The sequence below is a fragment of the Neofelis nebulosa genome, chromosome 18 (genome assembly GCF_028018385.1).
Source record: "Neofelis nebulosa isolate mNeoNeb1 chromosome 18, mNeoNeb1.pri, whole genome shotgun sequence".
In the NCBI taxonomy this organism is placed as follows: Eukaryota; Metazoa; Chordata; class Mammalia; order Carnivora; family Felidae; genus Neofelis; species Neofelis nebulosa.
In genome coordinates, this window is record NC_080799.1 from 9,947,649 (window position 1) to 9,970,196 (window position 22,548).

General features: G+C 38.5%; 1 protein-coding gene across 1 annotated transcript in view; it reads right to left on the reverse strand.

Moving 5' to 3' along the window:
- BAZ1B (bromodomain adjacent to zinc finger domain 1B) overlaps positions 1–22,548 on the reverse strand; it is a 73,228-nt gene that overhangs the window by 46,951 nt on the left and 3,729 nt on the right. Inside the window, exons 2-4 of the mRNA XM_058709895.1 lie at positions 17,778–17,894; positions 12,913–13,057; positions 3,974–4,175 (exon numbers count right to left, since the gene is read on the reverse strand). Of these exons, the coding sequence (XP_058565878.1) occupies positions 3,974–4,175; positions 12,913–13,057; positions 17,778–17,894 (464 nt within the window). The remainder of the gene's footprint in view (positions 1–3,973; positions 4,176–12,912; positions 13,058–17,777; positions 17,895–22,548) is intronic.

Consider the following 22,548-nt stretch of genomic DNA (forward strand, 5'->3'; position numbering starts at 1 on the left):
TGCGCGGACAGCAAAGAGCCCAATGTGGGGCCCAAACTCATAAACTGTGAGATCATGACCTGAACCGAAGTTGAACACTTAACCCACTGAGTCACCCAGGTACCCCCAATAATTTTTTTTTTTTTTTTTTTTAAGTAGGCTCCATGTCCAATGTCCAGCGTAGGGCTTGAACTCGAGACCCTAAGATCAAGAGTCACATGCTCTACCAACTGAGCCAGCAGCAAGGAGCCCTAACACTGTATACCCTTTAGAGACTAGAATTTGTCTCATGGGCACTAGGGAAACAAAGGATTTCTTGTCTAACTAACTAGATATAAATTTTGAAAGATTACTCGTCTGAAAAAAACTGAGAAAGAAAATAACACTTTTGGAAGTTAGAAAATGAGTAAAATGGCAAGGTGAGACTGAAGAATGGGAAATCACAAGATGCAATACTAAACACCTGAATTAATGTAACTGGAATGGAGACTAAAAGAATCAAGAGGTATTTAGAATACAAGACTTGGTAACCACCTAGATGTGGAAATGCTAACGGCTTCCAAGTTTTCTGCCTTAGGGACCAAGGAGACGACAGTGTCATTAACTGAGTAAAAGAATGCTGAAAGACTAGCAGGATTCTTGTTGACATGCCTTGGGAAGACAACATAAGCAAGACGATTAATTCAGCTTTACAGGTGTTAAATTTGAACTGCTTGGGACATGCATGTGAAGACTAGATCTAAAGTTTAGGAGTTAAACTGATGTGGTCCTGGAAATCGTCAGCCTTTATACAGATTAAGAATTTAAACTGTGGACAGAATGAAATGTAACAGTACACTTCTGCAGAAAAATAAAAAGGCAGCAAGGGTGCCTGGGTGGCTCAGTAGGTCAAGTGACCAACTCTTTATTTTCGGCTCAGGCCACTATCTCATGGTTCATGAGTTTGAGCCCCATATTGGGCTCCTCACTGATAGCACAGAACCTGCTTGGGATTCTCTCTCCCATTCTCTCTCTCGGTCCATTTCCCAATCACATGCGTACACTCTCTCTCTCTCTCTCAAAATAAATGAAAAAAAAAAAAAAAAAAAAAAAAAAAAAGGCAGCAGGCAGCTCTTCCTGCCCACAGGCTTTATCCCCGTACTTTAATAAAATCACCTTTTTGCACCAAAAAAAAAAGGGGGGGGGGGGGCAGAAAATTCCTATGAAAAATAATTTAATGAGAAAAGGAGGTTAAAAAAAAAAAAAACAGGAAAGTAGGGGTTCTTGGCTGGTTCAGTTGGAAAAGCATGTGACTCGATCTCAGGGTCATGAGTTCAAGTCCCATATTGGGTGCAGAAATTACTAAAAATAAAAATAAAACAGGGGCGCCTGGGTGGCTCAGTCGGTTAAGCGTCCGACTTCGGCTCAGGTCATGATCTCACGGTCCGTGAGTTCGAGCCCCGCGTCGGGCTCTGTGCTGACAGCTCAGAGCCTGGAGCCCGTTTCAGATTCTGTGTCTCCCTCTCTCTCTGACCCTCCCCCATTCATGCTCTGTCTCTCTCTGTCTCAAAAATAAATAAACGTTAAAAAAAAAAATTAAAAAAAAAAGAAAAATAAATAAATAAATAAAAATAAAACAGAAAAGTAGTTGGGAAACCTAAGAGACTATGGTACTAAATAAGCTGAAAGATATGAGAGTGACCAACAGTGTTAAATGGAACAGAAAAGTAAAAAAAAACAAAGAAGAAATCAGTGAATTTTGCAATTAGGGGGTCACCTATAACCTTATTAGGAACAGTTTTAGGAATAAAGAGGCAGAAGTCACACTTATACATAACAGCGTAAGGAATAAACTCATGGTCAGAAAGCAGAGACAACATTCTCAAGAATCTTACCTTGAATGAATTAAGACAGAAATAGAACAACAGGATCAAGGGAGGATAGTTTTTGTTTTTAGAAAATGGGACTTTATTTATAAGTTAAGAATGATTAGAAAAAGGGTTTAAAACATTCTATAGTAGAGTAATAAGTTTACCTATTCCTTGAAAAACTAGGAGGGAATGGAATTCAAAGAACAAGTATCTTGGCCAATTGGAAAGACCACTCCCTTCTAAGATGGAGGAAGAATACAGAAATTGCTACCAGAGAGGTTAGGAACACAAAGCTGAAAAGTTCCTGTCCTAATACATTATTTCCGCCCCCCACAAAGTAAAAGGCAAGGTCACATGATGAGAACATATTTTTCATACTGGAATTCGCCTATCATATTTCTATGAAAATTCTAATCAATTTTTCCCTGAAGACATTCAGAGTACACCGTAACATTCTTTAGCTCACCTACGACGCGTAACAATATACTAGAAATGATATTATATCCCAATAATTAAAACCTGAACTAAGGCACAGGCTCTAAAAAATAGCCAAAGCCTAAAACCAGCAGTTCCTGGTACATGATGCTTAAGGTATAAAACTAACAACTATAACACATCATTGGTATGCCAATAATTTGATTCTATAAGAAAAGAAGTGTTAGAAGACCTAACAGCCAACACTTAACCAAAACACTTATCCTCCTCAAATCTTAGGATCTGTGAAAAACACACATATTATAAACCTCCAGTATCAAAAAGGAGAAAAACTGAAAAACACAGACATTAGCATTCATAGTACACAGTGGAAAACAAAACTAAAGTATCAACAACTGCGGGGGAGGGGGACAGCTACACAACAATCTCAGAAGCTGCCTTGGGAGTAGGTAAGGACATCCCTCTAAAACCATCTGCACATATCCAAAACATCTGGAGACACAAAACAGAAGGCAGACGGTGGAACATTCTAATGCAACATTCTAACTCAAACTTTATGACAGTTAAATAATGAAGTAAAATTACTGGATCCTCTAACAGTCACAGAGAGGGGATCAGTATACACAAACCCTCGAGTAATCCTATTTTTGGAAAAAGAAGGGATCCAAATAAATTCCTTATTTACACAAATTAAAAAAAAAAAAAAAAAAAAAAAGGACTCAGAGACTAAAAGTCTCCCCGGTGAACAACATCTCTGTTTCTCAACTTTCAACACATCATGGTTAAGGTCTCCAGGCCCCTAAAATTTACTTTTAGAGTTTCACAATTCTGGCAATTCCTATCTGAGAGGGACCTGAATTTATGCAGATAAAATGAAATCTCTTAAAAGCACCACAATGGCTTACAAAATGAAAAAAGAAAAAAAAAAAAAAAAAAAGAGCGGGACCCTTGGGTGGCTCAGTCGGTTAAGTGTCTGACTTCAGCTCAGGTCATGATCTCATGGTTCAAGAGTTTGAGCCCGTCAGGCTCTGCACTGACAGCTCAGAGCCTGGAACCTGCTTCTGATTCTGTACCTCCCTCTCTCTCTGCCCCTCCCCTGCTTGTGCACATGGGCTCTCTCTCCCTCTCAAAAATAAACCAATATACAAGAAAGACAGAGAGAGAGAGAGGGAGGGAAAGAAACAGAGAGAGAGAGAGAGAGAGAGAGAGAGAGAGAGAGAGAGAGAGAGAAAGAAAGAAAGAAAGAAAGAAAGAAAGAAAGAAAGAGAAAGAAAGAAAGAAAGAGAAAAGAAAAGAAAAGAAAAGAAAAGAAAAGAAAAGAAAAGAAAAGAAAAGAAAAGAAAAGGAGGATGGATTCGAATTAGCTCCTCCTATTCCAATCGCCCCCCTTCCACGCATCCTTACGGATGTCCAACTTGGAGAAAAGGAAAGCAAACTCTTTCCCATCCTGAGTAGGCAGGTAAGTGCACACAGATTTCTAAGCAGCCAGAGGTAAGACTTCCCCCTGGTCTTAACTGTGTGGGGAGATTTAAATCTTGATTCCCTTAGTGGATATTTTAATTGTTTTCTGAATCATAAATGAACAAAAACATATCTATTTTATCTATAAAACTTAATTACAAATTTAATTGTTAGAACTCAAAAGATTTATGGAGGATAAAATAAACAGAGTAGCATAACTCACTAAGGAAAGCTAGCATCATACATACTAATACTCTCTCTCCTTCCTTCATCCTCTTTTACAATTGGCTCCTTCTTCTGATGATCCTGAGCAATTTGGCTAGAATTCTCTTTGTCACTTGAGGGAGAATCACAGGCACCGTCTGATTTCTTCTCAGTGGCCTCTTCATCCACTTTCTCCAAAGGATGAATCTTCACAATCCTCACCTTGAGCATTTTTTCCTTCCCAACCTATAAAGGAGACAAGAGAGAATCAAAGATAATAAAGAACCAAGAACCTAAAGATGTTTAAAATATATTATCCAATATATATCCCACTTCACCTGACAAAAAAATCCACTGAAAAAGTAGCCAAGTTGTGATTTTTTTCCCCAACTTTGTTTCTCAGACTTCTAAACAGCAATAGGATACCTTAAAAAATAAAATGATCACAATCTAGTTCATAATTCATGTAACGATGTACTAAGGCTAAAAGGCCATCACTATACTAACCTGACATATGTGTAAACACAGTTCAAGAACTTCCATTTTGTTAAAAAACCAACTATGGGGGCGCCTGGGTGGCGCAGTCGGTTAAGCGTCCGACTTCAGCCAGGTCACGATCTCGCGGTCTGTGAGTTCGAGCCCCGCGTCAGACTCTGGGCTGATGGCTCGGAGCCTGGAGCCTGTTTCCGATTCTGTGTCTCCCTCTCTCTGCCCCTCCCCCGTTCATGCTCTGTCTCTCTCTGTCCCAAAAATAAATAAAAAACGTTGAAAAAAAATTAAAAAAAAAAAAAAACCAACTATGTAGGGGTGCCTGGCTGGCTCAGTCAGAATAGCATGCAACTCTTGATCCTGAGGTTGTGAGTTCCAACTCCACGTTGGGTGTACAGACTACTTAAAAATAATATCTTTGATAAATATATAACTATACATACGAATATCCAATTATTTTAGAATCATCTGTTGAAAAGACTATCTTTTCTTCACTTAATCATCTAACTCTATCAAAAATGAGCAGCGTGTGTGGGGCGCCTGGGTGGCACAGTCGGTTAAGCGTCCGGCTTCAGCCAGGTCACGATCTCACGGTCCGTGAGTTCGAGCCCCGCGTCGGGCTCTGGGCTGATGGCTCGGAGCCTGGAGCCTGTTTCAGATTCTGTGTCTCCCTCTCTCTCTGCCCCTCCCCCGTTAATGCTTTGTCTCTCTCTGTCCCAAAAATAAATAAAAAACGTTGAAAAAAAAAAAAATTTAAAAAAAAAAAAAAATGAGCAGCGTGTGTATGCATGGATGGACGTATAGGAGTCTATTTCTGGATGCTATTGTGTCCCAATGAATCTATTAGTCTGTCTTTACAACAATTTCATACCACCTTAATACTTGAAAATAAGGCTCAAAATCAGACAGTATTATACCTCTAACTTGGTTGTTCTTTGTCAAAGTTCTTGACATTTTCACATGAATTTTACAATCAGCTTGACAGTTCCTATAAAAAAGCTTCTGGGGTTTTTTAAAATAATTTTTTAATTTGAGTATAGTTGAAAAGCTGCTAGGATTTTATAGCATTTGTGGTGTATCTACACATCACTTTGGGAAGAACTACCATTTTAACAATACTGAGTTTTCTGACCCATGAAAACAATCTCTCTCTCCATCATTTAAGATCTTGTTTAATTTCTCTCAGAAACATTTTATAATTTTTAGTGTCTAGATCCTGTATGCCTCTTGTCAGATTTACTCCTAGAGCATAGCATATTTTTGATGTTATCATAAATGGTACTGATCTTTCTAAATTTCAATTTCCAATTGCATGTTGCTAACATTGGTTTTCGTATTATTTACCCTATGTCCTGCTACCCTGCTAAACTCACTTGTTAGTTCTAAGAGGTTTTATGGGAGATTCCAGATTTTCTACATGGACAATCATGCTGTCTACACATAAAGATAACTATACTTCTTCCTTTACAATTTAGATGCCCTTTATTTCCTTTTCTTGACATACAACTAGCTAGAACCTCAAATACAATGTTAAATGGAGTGGGAGAGCAAGCAGTCTTTTACCATTAGGTATAATGCTAGCTGGTGATTAATCTGTAAATATCCTTTATCAGGTTGAAGAAATTTCTTTTTTTCTTTTTTTTTTCTTTTAGGTTGAAGAAATTTCTATTTGCAGTTTGCTATAAGTTTTTATTAGGAACTAATGTCAGACTTTGTTGAATGTTTTCTTTGTGTAAACTGGAGATGACCATATAGTTTTTCTTGGTTGTTCTTAATTGAATTATAAATTTAAAAGAGCCCAAATGTCCATCAACAGATGAATGGATAAAGATATGGTACATAAATATATACAATGGAGTACTACTCAGCAATCAAAAAGAACGAAATCTTGCCATTTATGACAATGTGGATGGAACCAGAGGGTATTATGCTAAGCAAAATTAGAGAAAGACAAGTATCGTATGACTTCACTCATATGAGGAATTTAAGATACGAAACAGATGAACATAAGGGGAAGGGAAGCAAAAATAACATAAAAAACAGGGAGGGGGACAAAACACAAAAGACTCTTAAATATAAAGAACAGAGGGTTACTAGAAGGATTGTGGGAGGAAGGTGGACTAAATGGGTAAGGGGCATTAAGGAATCTACTCCTGAAATCATTGTTGCACTACGTGCTAACAAACTTGGATGTAAATTTACAAATATATTTTAAAAAAGAATTATTAATAAATTTATAACAACTTTGCATTTGGAGGATTAACCCCACTGGGTAATGATGAATTATCCTTCTCCTAAGGAAGTGTTGCATTTCATTTGCTAAAATTTTGATTAGAAAATTTTCCATCTATGGGTACCTGGGTGGCTCAGTCAGTTGAGCTTCTAACTCTTGATTTTGCCTCAGGTCATGATCCCAGGGTTGCGTGATCGAGCCCTGAGCTGGGTTCTGTGCTGAACGTGGAACCTGCTTGGGACTTTCTCTTTCCTCTCTCTCTCTCCCCTCTGCCCCTCTCCCCTGATTGTGGTCTCTCTCTTGCTCTCTAAAAATAAAAACAATAAAAATAGGAGTGCCTGGGTGATTCAGTCAGTTAAGCATCCAACTTCAGCTCAGGTCATGATCTCACAGTTCATGGGTGGGAGCCCCACGTCAGCCTCTGTGCTGACAGCTCAGAACCTGGAGTCTGCTTCAGATTCTGTCCCCCTCTTCTCTCTCTGCCCCATCCCCACTTGCACTCTGTCTCTCTCAAAAATAAACATTAAAAAAAATTTTTTTTAATAAAAATAAAATAAAGAAATTTTGCATCTATGTTCACACAGGAGTTTTGTGAACACAGAAATTTTTTTTGCCTTAGTCCATAGTTTTTTCTTATAATGTGTTTATATGGTCTTAGTATTGGGGTAATACTGACCTCATACAATAATGTGCAAAGAATTCTCTCCTCCCTCCGCTCTTCTATTTTCTGGAAACGTCCGGATAGAATTGGTGCTATTTCTTCCTTAAATGTTTGATAGAACTCACCAATGAAGACATTTGGGCCTGGAGTTTTGCCAGATAATTTTAACTACAAACTCATTTTCTTTAATAGATATAGGACTGTTAAGGTTTTTATTTCTTGCTGAATGCATTTTGGTAGTATCTTTCAAGGAATTTGTCCATTTAAGTTGTCAAATTTATTTGCATAAAGATGCTCCTAACATTCTCTTATAATCCTGTCAATATATGTAGACTGTAGTGACATCATCTAATTCCTCATATTGGTTAATTTGTATCCTCTCTTTTTTTCCTGAGAGTTTGGCTAGAGGTTTATCAATTTTACTGATCTTTTCAAATTACCAGCTTTTGGTTGCACGACTTTCCTGTTTTCTATTTTACTGATTTTCACTTTGATCTAAACTTATTAAATCTTTTCTTCTTGTTTTCTTTGAATTTGAAAGCTCTTCTTTTTCTTAATTTCTTAAGGTAGAAGTCAATAATTTGAGAACTTTCTATTTTGTTTGTTTAAAGTTGCTTGGTTGTTTAGTGCTATACATTTCTCCTAAGCCCTACCATAAGCAACATCTCACAAATTCTAATATATTGTGTTTTCATTTTTTTTTTTAATGTTTATTTATTTTGAGAGAGAGAGAGACGCACATCCAAGCAGGGAGCGGGAGGGAGAGTGGGAGAGGGGAAGAGAGAGAGAGAGAATTTCCCAAGCATGCTTGATCTCAGGAACCGTGAGATCATCATCTGAGTCAAATGCTTAACCAACTGAGTCACCCAGATGCCTTCATTCACATTCAGTTCAAAACATTTTCTAATTTCCCTTTTGATTTTCCCTTAACTCTGAGTAAGTTAAAGGTATGTTATTTAGTTTCCAATTATTTGTAATTTCCAATTATTTGCAGTTTCCAGATAACTATTATTGATTTCTAATGTAATTCCATTTTCATCACAGTATATTCTCTGTAGGACTTGAATCCTTTTCAATTTATTTTATGGCCCAGAGTATGATCCACCTTGGTAAACTATACATTTGAGAGGAATGTCTCTTCTGTAGTTATCAGGTAGAGTATTTTATAAATGGTAATTAAGTCACATTGGTTGATAATGCTAACTCAAGTTTTCCATATTCTTGCTGACTTTCTGTCTCCATTTTCTATCAGTTACTAAGAGAGGTGTTGAAAACTCCAACCATAACTATGATATCTATTTCTTCTTATAGCTCTATCCATTTTTGTTTCATATATCTTGAAAAACTCATTAGTAAATGCATAAACATTAAGGGCTGCTGTGTCTTCTTAAAAAAACTGACCCCTCTCATTATGAAATATTTCTTAACTAAAATTCAAATTAAAAAAAAAAAAATGTAGGGGTGCCTGGGTGGCTCAGTCTGTTAAGTGTTCAACTTCAGCTCAGGTCATGATCTTGCAGTTAGTTCTTGAGTTCAAGCCCCGCATCGGGCTCTGTGCTGACAGCTCAGAGCCTGGAGCCTGCTTCAGATTCTGTGTCTCCCTCTCTCTCTGCCCACCCTTGCTCACACACTCTCTCTCTCCCAAAAATAAACACTAAAAAAAAAAAAAAAAAAAAAAAAATTTAAAAAAAAAATTAAAAAAAAAAATTTTACCTATGGTAATACTTTTTGCCCTGAAATCTACTTTGTCTTATATTTACATAGCCATTCCAGATTTCTTTCCTTTTTTGAGAGAGAGAAAGAACACACACACACACAAGCAGGGAAGGAGGGGCAGAGGGAGAGGTAGAAAGAATCTCAAACAGGCTCCAAGCCCAACACAGAGCTCCACACCGGGCTCAATCTCAATCTCACAATTGTGAGATCACGACCTGAGCCCAAATCAAGAGTTGGGTGCTCAACCTACTGAGCCCCCCAGGCACCTTGCCATTCCAGAATTCTTTTTTTTTTTTTTTAAGTTTATGTATTTACTCTGAGAGAGAGTTGGGGGAAGGGGAAGAGAGAGAGGGAGAGAGGGAAAATCCCAGGCAGGTTCCACACTCTCAGTGCAGAGCCCAATGCAGCGCTTGGACTCACAAACCATGAGATCATGACCTGAGCTGAAGTCAGCTTAAGTGACTGAGCCACCCAGGCGACCCCAGATTTCTTTTAATGTTAAGATGATATCTCTTTCTCCATCTTTTTACCATTATCCTATTTGCATCGTATAGGCAGCATATAATTGCATCTTGCTTTTTTATCCAATCTGGCAATTTCTATCTTTTAACTTAAATGTTTAGATCATTTATATTAAATAATTACAAATACTACTAGGTACAGTTGCTTTCTATTCAGCATCATGAAAACTAAAAAAATTGTGCTCTTTAAAAGACACTGTTAAGAGAATCAAAACACAAGCCTCAACGGGTGACTGGGTGGCTCAGTAGGTTGAGTGTCTGACTTTTGGGTCAGGTCATGATCTCATGGTCAATGAGTTTGAGGCCCATGTCACGCTCTGTGCTGACAGCTCAGAGCCTGGAGCCTGCTTCGAGTTCTGTGTCCTCCTCTCTCTCTGCCCCTCCCCTGCTTGCACTCTCTCTCTCTCTCTCTCTCTCTCTCTCTCAAAAAAATAAACATTAAAAAACAAAAAACATAAAACACAAGCCCTAGTGGGGAGCAAATAAAGAACTTGTATCCAGATCTAATAAAGAACTTGTATCCAGAATAAAAAAGTCTCAAAACTCAAAAACAAGAAAACAATCCAATTTAAAAATGGACAAAGATTTTTTTTTTATTTTTTTTTAATGTTTATTTATTTCTGAGACAGAGAGAGACGGAGCATGAATGGGGGAGGGTCAGAGAGAGAGGGAGACACAGAATCTGAAACAGGCTCCAGGCTCTGAGCTGTCAGCACAGAGCCCGACGCGGGGCTCGAACTCACGGACCGTGAGATCATGACCTGAGCCGAAGTCGGACGCTTAACCGACTGAGCCACCCAGGCGCCCCAAAATGGACAAACATCTGAACAGACACTTCATCAAAAGAAATATATATAAAAGGATAGCAACAAAAATATGAGAAGATCTTCGACATTAGTTATTAAAATGATATTCAGGGACACCTAAGTGGCTCAGTCAGTTAAGCATCCATCTCTTGATTTTACCTCAGGTCAGGATCTCAGTTTTGTGAATTCAAGCCCTGTATTGGGTGCAAAGCCTGCTTGGAATTCTCTGCCTCCCTCTCTCTCTGCTCCTCCTCACTCCCTCTCTCTCTCTCTCTCAAAAGTAAAATAAACATTTAAAAACACCAACAAAAAAAGGTATCTAAGAAAAAAATCCTTGGTCAAAAGGTATGTGCACATTCAATTGTCTTCAATAATGTTGAAGTGTTTATCAAAATAGTTCCACGTTCTTGTCAAAACTTGGCATTATTTTTACTTTTTCTTATTTACTAATCTGATATGTATAAAATGGTCCTGCTATACTTTTTACTTGATTTCTTGGATCACTATGTTTTCATACGTTTTATGGGCATACAGATCTCCCCAATTTTAATTTCTCTCTCCCCCTTTGTCAAACTTTTCCTCTTTCACCTTCCAGATGTGTACAGCATATTTTCCTCGTGCCACTCCAAATCTGTCTCCATTCTGGTCTACCTTGCTCTGGGCTTATACAGGCTGATCTTTGTGGCCTACACCAAAGGGCTCCCTTGTCCTCCAGATTTTGGTGAGTTCAACCCATGGGAAACAAGAGCAGAAAATCAGATAGTGGAAGAAGAGTGATGTCGGGGTATTTACTCCCATCTCCCTGTGAAATGGGTCACACCTTACTACCGAAATACTCTTCTCTTCCACAACTACATTACTCTCTTCTTGTTCCAGTACCCACTCCCTCCTGTTTCTTACAATTTTCTTACAATGCTTATATAAGCATTTTCTCACTCTGAATACAGTCGTAAGTTCACAACCAAGAGGCACCAAAGCTAAGGACAAAACCAATACACTGAGAAGCCCAAAGCAGAAAGGCAGAAAGATACAAAGCATAGGTCCTTGACAATATTTCCCAACCTCTACGCCACATCTGGTGTCACCACCTCTAAGACTTACATGAGATAACCAAATGTTTTCACTGCCTAAACCAATGCTATACTACTCAATGCTATCCACAGAGTATCATCATCATACCCTAGAGCTTGTTAGAAATGCATACTTTTAGGGCCTATCCTAGACTTTCTGAACCAAACTATCAGGGGATGGCACCCAAGAATGTATATTCAGAAGTCCTTTAAGTGATTCTATTTAGGCTAAAGCTTGAGAAGTACTGGGCACTGCTAGTTAGCTACTTCATTACATACAGACGAAATCACTCTTAACTGAAACATCAATATCAACAAGTTTTGTTTTGTTTTTAATTTTCTTTTTTGAGTGATCTCTATACTCAATGTGGGGCCTGAACTCACAACCCCGGAGATCGAGAGTCACATGCTTCACCGACTGAGCCAGCCAAGCGCCTCTGAACACGCTATTTAAATATCTGAGTGAGTGAATGAGTGAGGAAGGGAGAGAGGGAAGGAAGAAAACAAAAGAAAAGAGAGAAGAAAAGAAAGAAAGAAAGAAAGAAAGAAAGAAAGAAAGAAAGAAAGAAAGAAAGAAAGAGAAAGAAAGATATTTGAGCCTATTTACTACTTCAACATTTCTGTGCATATTCTGCAAGACATTATGGTAAAGCAACCAGCCTAGTGTCCACTATAGATATTTAACAAATGTTAGTTCCCTTACTCCTGAATCTTACTTTAAGCTTTCAAAGGATTATACAGGGATTGCTTTAGTTTTAGGTTGTTATCACTTTAGTAATAGTTATCCTTGTGCTATCTGGGCTACAAAATTAAAAAACAAATATAGCAGGGGTGCCTGGGTGGCTCAGTCAGTTAAGCATCCGACTTAGGCTCAGGTCATGATCTCACAGTTCATGAGTTAGAGCCCCTCATCAGGCTCTGTGCAGTCAGCAAAGAGCCTGGAGACTGCTTCAGATTGTCTCTCCCTCTCTCTCTGCCCCTCCCATGCTCCTGCTCGGTCTCTCTCTCTCAAATAAAAACAAAAAAATTTAAAAAAACAAAAACAACAACAACAACAAAAAACAAATTTAGCAGAGAAAGAAAAAAGTCAACTTGCTCACTATTGTAGTGAAATGACATTCTTTGCTTTTGGTACCACAGATTTGGATTAAACATCTGAAAGTCTTTGAAACAAAGTATGAAAAAATGACACAACCAAAAAAAGTCAAGATAGCAGTTATCAAAAAGGGTTAAAACAAGGAAAACAAGGGTGCAGCAGTACACAGTGTAACAATTTTTGTAATATTAACATAATGTTAAATATTCCCAACAATGATTATGGTTCTAAAATTTGACCCTTATAATATCTGACACTAAGCAAAGCAAACTTCAAATATAACACAATTTTGCACACAGAAATGTACTCTATAATCTATACTAGAAGCTCTAATCCTGACATATGGTTATGGAGTCAAATTGTACCAAAAAAGGGGGGAGCAGGTACTTACCTCAAAATCACACTCTTCTCCCACAGCATATTTGGTCATGATCTCCAACCAAGCGGTATCTACTAACTTCTCTAGAGAGGCTGTGTTATGGTGAACCATTTCCAGAACAAGTTTCTCGTACCAGGCAGGGAACTCTTCCTTCAAACTAAACAAACACATTATTAGTTACCAAGAAAATGCAGAAAAACCTATCTAGAGAATTAATTCAAGTTCATTCAAACATTTCTTTAGCAAAGCTAAGTGAGGCACTGGGGAACACAAAAGACTAAAAACCATGTGGCACACAGGACAAATAAGGAACTGGTAAAGAACTCTGTCAGATGGACCCATCCAGGTTAATTTTCTCATCTGGAAAATAAGAGTAACAGGCACATCATCAGTAAGGCTGAACATTTTCCCATTTGTTTTTATAGTAGACTTCCCTTTTCAGGTATGAATTATTTATTCATACCCTTTGCCCATTTTTTGTTAGAAGACTGGAACTTGAGTCTATTTGTGTTACACCTTCATCAAGAAAATGCTTCCCTATGCATTCATTCAGTTAGTACCCACAATGCCTCAGGAGGGGTGTAGAATTTTGATTTTATGAGTAAGGAAAATAAATCAGGAAGGACTGGAACCATGACTTGAACTCCAAAGCTCTTGCAAAAGTGAAACAATTAAGTGCTACTTTCTACTTATTAAACTCACGAACATGCCCAGTATAAGCAAGGAAAGAGTGCAATGTGCATTCATGCACAGCTGACAGTCTAGGTTTCTACTCTTTTGGAAAGCAGTTTGACAATTATCAAAAGTGTCAACTTGGGGCGCCTGGGTGGCTCAGTCGGTTAAGCGTCCAACTTCAGCTTCATGATCTCACACTCCATGGGTTCGAGCCCCGCATCAGGACCTGTGCTAACAGCTCAGAGCCTGGAGCCTGCTTCAGATTCTGTGTCTCCCTCTCCCTCTGCCCCTCCCCTGCTCATGCTCTGTCTCTCTCACTCTCAAAAATGAATAAATGTTAAAAAAAATTTTTTTTAAAGTGTCAACATGTGCACAAAGATGGTCATTGCTGGATTCTTCATGATAGCAGAAAATGGGAAGCAATCTAAATGGAAACTAATTAAGATCTCCAGTTCTGGGAGCGCCTGGGTGGCTCAGTCGGTTGGGCGTCCGACTTTGGCTCAGGTCATGATCTCACGGTCCGTGAGTTCGAGCCCCGCGTCGGGCTCTGTGCTGACGACTCAGAGCCTGGAGCCTGCTTCAGATTCTGTGTCTCCCTCTCTCTCTGACCCTCCCCCATTCATGCTCTGTCTCTCTCTGTCTCAAAAATAAACAAACATTAAAAAAAAAAAAAAATTTAAGATCTCCAGTTCTGGCCAGATCAATTAATATTTGTGTTGCAAGGCAAGGAAGGACCAGGCATGAGAACATTCATACACATCCAAGTATTAGGCTTACTATCATCATATTCCCACTCTGTTCATAACTAAAAATGTTCCTCCAACTGACTGCTAGATTTAAAATCTCTTACCATACTGCCTTAAAATTTACCTGAGTTATATCTGCTTTTCCCCAGTCCCAATCAATAAGCTTCTAGTCTCCCTGCCTTTGTTAAGGCTTTTACCTTTGTCCTCTCCCCACCATCCTCCCTCCCAGCTTAATCATCCTCCAAAGATGTCCTCAGACTTCCTTAACTCCATGAGGCCTTTCCTGGCCCCTATAAATGCTTATTAATAAGCCTCCCAGTCACCAAGCTTTTTAAAACTTCATTGTCCACAGCCACTTCTGGGGAGTGAGGATGGACGATGATGTTCAGATTCTTTTACTAACTCTGTAGTGTTTACATACTTAAACAAGTATGCATTACTTTTATAAACCAAAAAAAAAAAAAAAAAAAAAAAAAAAGATTTCTTCTTGAATAAAAATCGTATAATCATACTTTTTCAGTAATCCCTCTCATCATTCTCTATATTCTGTTCACTATCAAATCACATAAAACATTCCCCCATCTGTGTTCTTTAGAACTTCACTCTGCTGTAATGGCTTCTAAGATCAAGTAAGTTTGAGATCCACAAGGTTAAACCAAGCTACAGTTTCTTTACTGGAGGTCTTCTGAAAATCTTAAATACCCTAAGTATTATGACTTTTCAAGAAGTTTGTAGCAGTTTTCCAAAGTTATGGCCCAAAACCCTCTTTTCAGGAAGGATTACAGACTCCAACTCATTATTTCTATTCCCAATAATGCCATCACTCTCTACCTGAATACTATCCTAGCAAGCCCACATCAACTTCCCACCTGCTTTTCCTTCTTGAACTCTTCCTACACAGTTCCCAGATTAATCTCAAAGCCTAAACATCAATCACCAAAACCATCCCATGTTTCTCTCCTGTTCAAAAATTACTGCTGTCCTCCTATTGTTCACAGAATTAAATATGAATAGCTCATCTTGTCTTCCATAATCTGGTACAAACTACATTTCAAGTGTTACCTTCCTCATAGAGCCACATGAAGTTTTCCCTAACAATTCCAGGTTAGTCTCTACCCTCTAAATTCCCACTGCCTCTTTGTGTGGAGGAAAGCAATTTATTTATATTTTGAAACTGAATTCTCTTATTACTCCTAACAGTTTTTTATGGATTCTCTTTGGATTTTTCCCAAAGAGTAACAGTAACTGATTTCCTCTTCAGTACTCTTCATACTCTTTGTTGTAGGTTAATGGTTACTATCTTTTATTTACATATAATTTTCACACACACAACTTTTTGTCTCAAAAAGATACCCAGAGAAGGCAACATTATCTCTATTTGCAAAAAGCAAACAGTAAGTGCTCATATAGTGCAGAGGATAGTGTCTCAGCACTGTAATCAATTCAAGAATAAGTCAAATATGAGACCTGCCCTCAAGAAGTCCACAAGCTAGGAAGGGGAAAAAGATACTTTCAAACAGAGACGGAGGCAAACCATAAGACACTCTTGAATACAGAGAACAAACTGCGGGTTGATGAGGGGCACAGGGGCAGGAAAAATGGTAATGGCACTGAGGAGGGCACTTGTGGGATGAACACCGGATGTACGTGATGAATCATGGGAATCTACTCACAAAGCCAAGAGCACACCGTACACACTGTATGTTGGCTAACTTGACAATAAATTGTATTTAAAAAATAATAATAATAAATAAATAAAAAGATTTTCTTCTTAAAGTCCACAAGCTACTGTAGGGGTCAGCAAAAGCCCAAGGGCCAAATTCAGCCGACCACTGGTTTTTGTAAATAAAATTTTCTTTTATTTACAGCCATTCACATTCATTTACATTTTACCTATAGCTGTTTTCACTGTACAATGTCACAGACAAATAGCTGAGACAGAGACCCTAAAATATTTACTAAGTGACACTTTACAGATAAAGTTGCACAACTCCTGGTCTAGTACACTAAACAAGACACATATGTAATTAACACTAATCCAGGGTGTTAATCCAGGGTGCCTGAGTGACTCAGTCAGCAAAGCATCCAACTTTGGCTCAGGTCATAATCTCACGGTTCGTGGGTTCAAACCCCGCATCAGGGTCTGTGCGGACACCTCGGAGACTGGAGCCTGCTTTGGATTCTGTGTCTCCCTCTCTCTCTGCCCCTCCCCCTCTCGCACTCAGTCTCTCTCTCTCTCAAAAATAAATAAACATTAAAAAACAAATTTTTTTTTAGGGGGGCCTGGGTGGCTCAGTTAAGCAGCTGCATGACTCGGCTCAGGTCACGATCTCACTCACAGCTCTTGGGTTCGAGCCTCGCATTGGGCTCTCTGCTGTCAGCACAGAGCCCACTTCAGATAGATCCTTGGTCTCCCTCTCTCTCTCAAAAATAAATAAACATTTAAAAACAATTTCTTTTAAAGTAATAACACTAACCCAAAATGGAACAATGTAAGTGACCAAGCAAAGAAGAAAGAGGCACCAGATTAACAGACTCAACTAATTATTAGTCAGTGATGGAGCCACTACTAGAACTAGGTCTTAACTGCACCTAGTGTCATTACACCAGCAAAAAAGCAGAACAGTATTAGATTACTAAACTGTATGCTCTCTGCTTATCTGCTACCAACAGAAGTCAATGAAAAGTCCACAGAAAGTTTCTATTCCCAATTCCCAAAACAGTTCTGTTTTATTATCACCCCTAGTTTCCATGTATCTTTCGCAAGCTCCTACTGCCCAAATTCTGAGTGTTTTCTCTGAGAGAATACCCATATGAGTAGGCACTTTCAACATACACAAGTGTTTTAAGTTTATGTATTTATTTTGAGAGAGAGAGAGAAGAGAGAGCAGGGGCAGGGCAGAGAGAGAGGGAAATAGAATCCAGAGTAGGCTCTGTACTGTCAGTGCAGAGCCCAATGCAGGGCTTGAACTCCCGAACCATGAAATCATGACCTGAACCAAAATCAGGAGTTGGATGCTTAACCGACTGACCCACTCAGGCACCCCAAACTGTGAATTTTTTTTTTTTGATAGCTGCTGTAAAGACTGTCCTAAATTTCAAATGACCACAAAATAAAGAAAATTTTCTAATTTGCTGCCCCCGTATTACTTCCAAATTGTGTCAGCTTCCTTTGCTTAGAACATTTCCAGGATATTTACAAGGTAGAAGTATAGAGCAAGAACACTTAAAAGCCTGGTAAATACCCTAAACAAGTGTACATACGACGATATATTCCACATACTTTGTTACCAGCAAAATGCCACTAGGCAAAGGGACTCAGATACCAATACATTATACTAATGTATTCTAATGTATGCCCATAAATTTAAATACAAATATTGCTTTACTGTTAATATTCCCTCTTTCCCAATAATTTGAAGATGGTGCTAGAAGGGCAATGCTTCTAATACTTACAGTTCAGCAACTTCCTGTTCCTCCTCCCAGGCCTCCTTGTGTGTTAGCTGACTGCTTCCAGTACTCTTACAGGTCCAAATGCGCTCACTGTACCTTTCCAGGCGGGCCTCATACTCTCTGTTAGCAGTCGCTCAGGAAAATAATCATCAAGCAACTGAGAAAACTCATCCACATCCACAAATTACTTACACAGAAAAAAGTCTATAATATGGCAACCTTTCTATATTGTACAGCTTAAGGTAAAATTGAAATCACAGTTTTCAAGTGGCAAATTCAAACAAAATTATTAAAGCCAAAGTATGATTCAAATGGTTTGTCATGTTTTTGTTTTACAAATATTACTATTTTAGTACAAATGTGATTTATTCAATTCACCTGTTTCAGATTCCCACAGCACTAAAAATTTGTAAGACAAAGTAAAGGTAAATTAAACACAAGTTGTAAGGAATAAGAATGCAAGGTACGTGGAATTGTTACCTAACTTAGATGGTCAGCAAGTTTAAGAATCTTCCATAGAAAGAGGAGAGGACTACCCCAGTCTCACAGGCAATTTGAATAGGCCTGTATACCAGCTAATGATCCACTTACTATAAGCTTCCAGCCTACTTTGGAAACACCTGTTGAGTTTAAAAAATAAATTCCATAAAGCCCTAAAAATAATTTCGATATCATATTTATCCAGCCTTTATGTCGCCTCCAATAATACTACACTCACAAGTCATTTACCAGACATTGTTCGGTCTTTGTAAGGCAGATGGAGGAAGAAAACATCCTACAAGTTAGTGCCATATAAATGGTAACTTTCCACATCGTCCCAAGTGGAATTCACTATCAGCCAGACACATTCAAATTCAAATGACAAGTTAACTCATTTATTTTATGCACAGCAACAGATGCTACCCAAAAAAATAAACTGACACCACAACTAGAGAATTAGCTGCCAATCTCTGTACTTTCCAAGTGACACTTTTTATAGTAGTTGAAATAAAAGTATTTAAGCAGCTCCCTCTGTAATACTACCTCACAACTCAACAAGTAATTCATTTTAAATATACAGAGATTCTTTGAAATCAGTGCAAAGATAGATGACAGGGACAAATGCATAGATAACCCAAAATAGTAGTTTTAGCCAATAGTATGAGCACCTTCCCTTACTGTAGCATTCTCTGGATCTGCCAAAACCAAAACAGTTTAAGTCTATTTTCCTCACCAGAGAGGTGATACTAATATTTAAATGATTAAACAAAATAGAGTACCAGTAAAAACCAGGAGTCAAGCTTCCATATAAAGCTATATAAATTCAATCTCACTGAAAATTTATAAAAATTTATAGAGAAAAAAGGAAATAGCATGACTTCCAAAGTGACATTATCATAACTAATCAATAAGATAAATTATTATGTTTCTGTCTGTTTGCACGGGGAGGGGGGAGGTGAATCAGGACAGGAAGAATCAGGGGCGCCAGAGTGACTCAGTTAAGCGTCTTGATTTCGGCTCAGTTGATTTCGGTTCTCACGGTTGATGAGTTTGAACCCCACATCGAGCTCTGCGAGGACTGCGGAGGCTGCTTGGGAGTCTGCCTCCCTCTCTCTCAAAATAAATAAAAATTAAATTAAAAAAAAAGAATCAGAAAGTGGATTTATGAAAGCATTTAAAGAGCTTGATAACATTCTAATACGTTATTTAGTTATACTGAAGAAATTCACTGTGTAATCAGAGAGAATGTGAGATAAAACAAATAGATCTTAAAGATTATTAAGTTTCTGTTATTAGCTGTTATTTTTAAAAGTAGGAGTCATGTGCCCAGTGATTCTCCTTTGATCTAGACCTATGCAGCCAACAACATACAAGTCGGGTATCATCTAGATCTCAAATCCAACTTTTTCTAAACTCTTTTTACCCCCTTCCCTTCCCTCCCCTCCTAAACTTGCTCCTTAGCAATTATTCCCAATCTCTCTTAATGGCCCTTGTGTCCAAGTCAGAAATGAGGGAAGCATACTCAGCTCTTCAGTCCCTAATTGCAACCACTTAGGTTTTTCTCAGTTCAGTCCTTCCACTTCCACAACAGAGCCATTATTTAAATTTAGCCTCTGATCCTCCCTTCCCACCTAGCCATAACAGTTTTAAACATTTTAATTGACCTCACCGGTAATCCTCCTCAGGTCCTTTGTGCTTCTCACCCAAACATCCTTTTACTCAATCTTATTTGTTTTTAAACCCAGTTCTACAGTTTACTTTAAAATCTCATTTGCCCTCAGGCCCCTGAAATGCAAATACGTTCGCACTGGGAAGTAATCCTCTGGCTCCCAAATTACTGAAAATCACTCAAGATTTTGTTGAGCTCTACTTAGTGGTTTTCATTCTTTCTTTCTTTCTTTTTTTTTTTTTTTTAAGTTTATTTTTGAGAGAGAGACACAGAGCACGAGCAGGAGAGGGGCAGAGATAGAAGGAGACACAAAAACCGAAGCAGGCTCCAGGCTCCGAGCTGTCAGCACAGAGCCTAATGCGGGGCTCAAACCCACCAACCAACCTTAAGATCACGACCTGAGACGAAGTCGGTCGCTTAACCGACTGAGCCACCCAGGTACTCCTATTCTTTTAAGAAGCAAAAAAAGGGGGAAACTTTTTTTCTCAAATGATACATATTTAAATATTAAATTTTTTGGCTGATTATAGTTTTTCAAACAATACAAGACCCTTCTACCTGGATACATGGCTTTCCCACCATCCTTTGAAAATCACTATCAACATAACATTCTCATTTGCGGTGGCAGTATCAATGCCCATAACTTCAATTACTATCTACATGCTAATAATTTCTAGCACCCAAACTAAACTTCCTATCTTCACCCCCCATTCCCAGTCAAAACAAAAAGAAAAAAAACACCAGATCCTCTTCCAGCGTTCTCTATTATCAGAGAACGACCAACTAACCAAGTGATAACCAAAATACAATCCTTGATTCCTCCCCAATCAATTACCAAATCCTGTCAAATCTACCAAATTTATTTCTGTAATCTATTGTACTTCTCAAGGGCTAGTACATTTGTTCAGATCACCATTACCTATTGCCTCGTTTATTTAGTAACTGCCTCACTAGTCTCAAGGCTACAGATTCTCAACACTGCAGCCACAGTGAGCTTTCAACCTAAAAGCCTGCTTCCATCCTGATTGAATTTTTTTTCAAAGTTTATTTACTTTAAGAGAGAGAGAGAGAAAGAGGGAGGGGGCAGAGAGAGGGAAAGAATTTCAAGCAGTGCAGAGCCCGATGCAGGACCTGATCCCATGAATCATCACGACCTGACACAAATCGAGTCAAAAGACAAGAGTCAAAAGATGCGCAACCAACTGAACCACCCAAGCGCCTCCTGCTCCAATTTTTGAACAGCCTCCAATATATTTAAGGCAGAATCCAAACTCCTCAGCCTATCTCCCAAGGACTTATATGGTCCAGCCCCTTTGTGTATCTCACCACTAAGCAACTCTATCTCAATTCCCATTTCTTCACTCTAGCTATATAAAACTTCTTTCCATTAAAATTTAAGAATCTCCAAGTTCACAAACTCTTCTCTTCTTGATCTAACTACCCTAATCATACTTTAGATATGAACTTAAAAGTGACTTTCCCCTGAAACATTCCCTGAACCCTGAAACATAGGAGACTGTATTATTTACAAATATTCACCTCCCTTCCATAAAAGGATTCTACATCTCCACCCTCTGCCCTGTGGCTTGCAATGCCTCCTATGAAGAGTAATGCCCATTCCCTCTCCACTGATGTTAGCCTCGGTCACATGCCTTGTTTTGACCAACAGATGAAAAACATGACAGATGCCACTTCCAAGAAACTCAAAAAGCCACCATAGTATCCTCCAGATCTTTCTGCCACCAGAGGGGAGCCTGGGTGGCTCAGTCGGTTGAGTACCCAACTCTTGATTCTCAGCTCACGTCATGATCCCAGACTTGTGGAATTGAGCCATGTGCATCAGGATCTGCACTGAACAAGGAGCCTGCTTAAGTTTCTCTCTCTCTGGGGGTGCCTGGGTGGCTCAGTCGGTTAAGCTGGAAAACATTTAATTACTTGTGGCTCACATTATATTTCTATTGGACAGCACTGTCTACCTAAGATTCACATCTAGGAATGCATGCCCTCTGACAATACATGAAAAATTTAACTAGTAATCTACGATTCATTCCGAAAATCAAAAACTTAAAGTCCTACAACCCAACATTGGATATTTTTAAGTTTATGTAACTCTGCTCTGGTTGTTACTTTGTCTTATGTTAAGAGAAAGAGAAAAAAATTAAAAAGAAGAGAAAAAAGCCCATTAGAAGGATACTGAGTCAGCTGCCTCTAAATCCTATTTCAGATTTTAGGTTACCAAAATAAGTCACTTACTCTCAAATAACTACTCAGAGAAAATGCCAATTGAGGTTTTTATGTTCCAGCCACTGTTGCACATATAATTGCAGACAAAATGTCAAAGCAATTCTCCAAAGGTTGTGTAAGTTATAAATGACAAGATATTCTCAAATCCTATATATCTCATTATGCATCTACTTTTTCATGAGTTCAAGAGCTACCTCCTCACAATATGCTGCTTCATTGTTCTCTTTAGCCTTCTTTCAATAAAAGTACTTGATAGCCTGAAAGGAAGTGGCCCAGAAAAGTATGGAGGTTAAATAAGCATAACTATAACCCTAAGAGTTCTAAGTGAAATGACAAAGCACCAGCTCCAGATTTGCTTTTTATCCTATTTTCTGTCTCTGG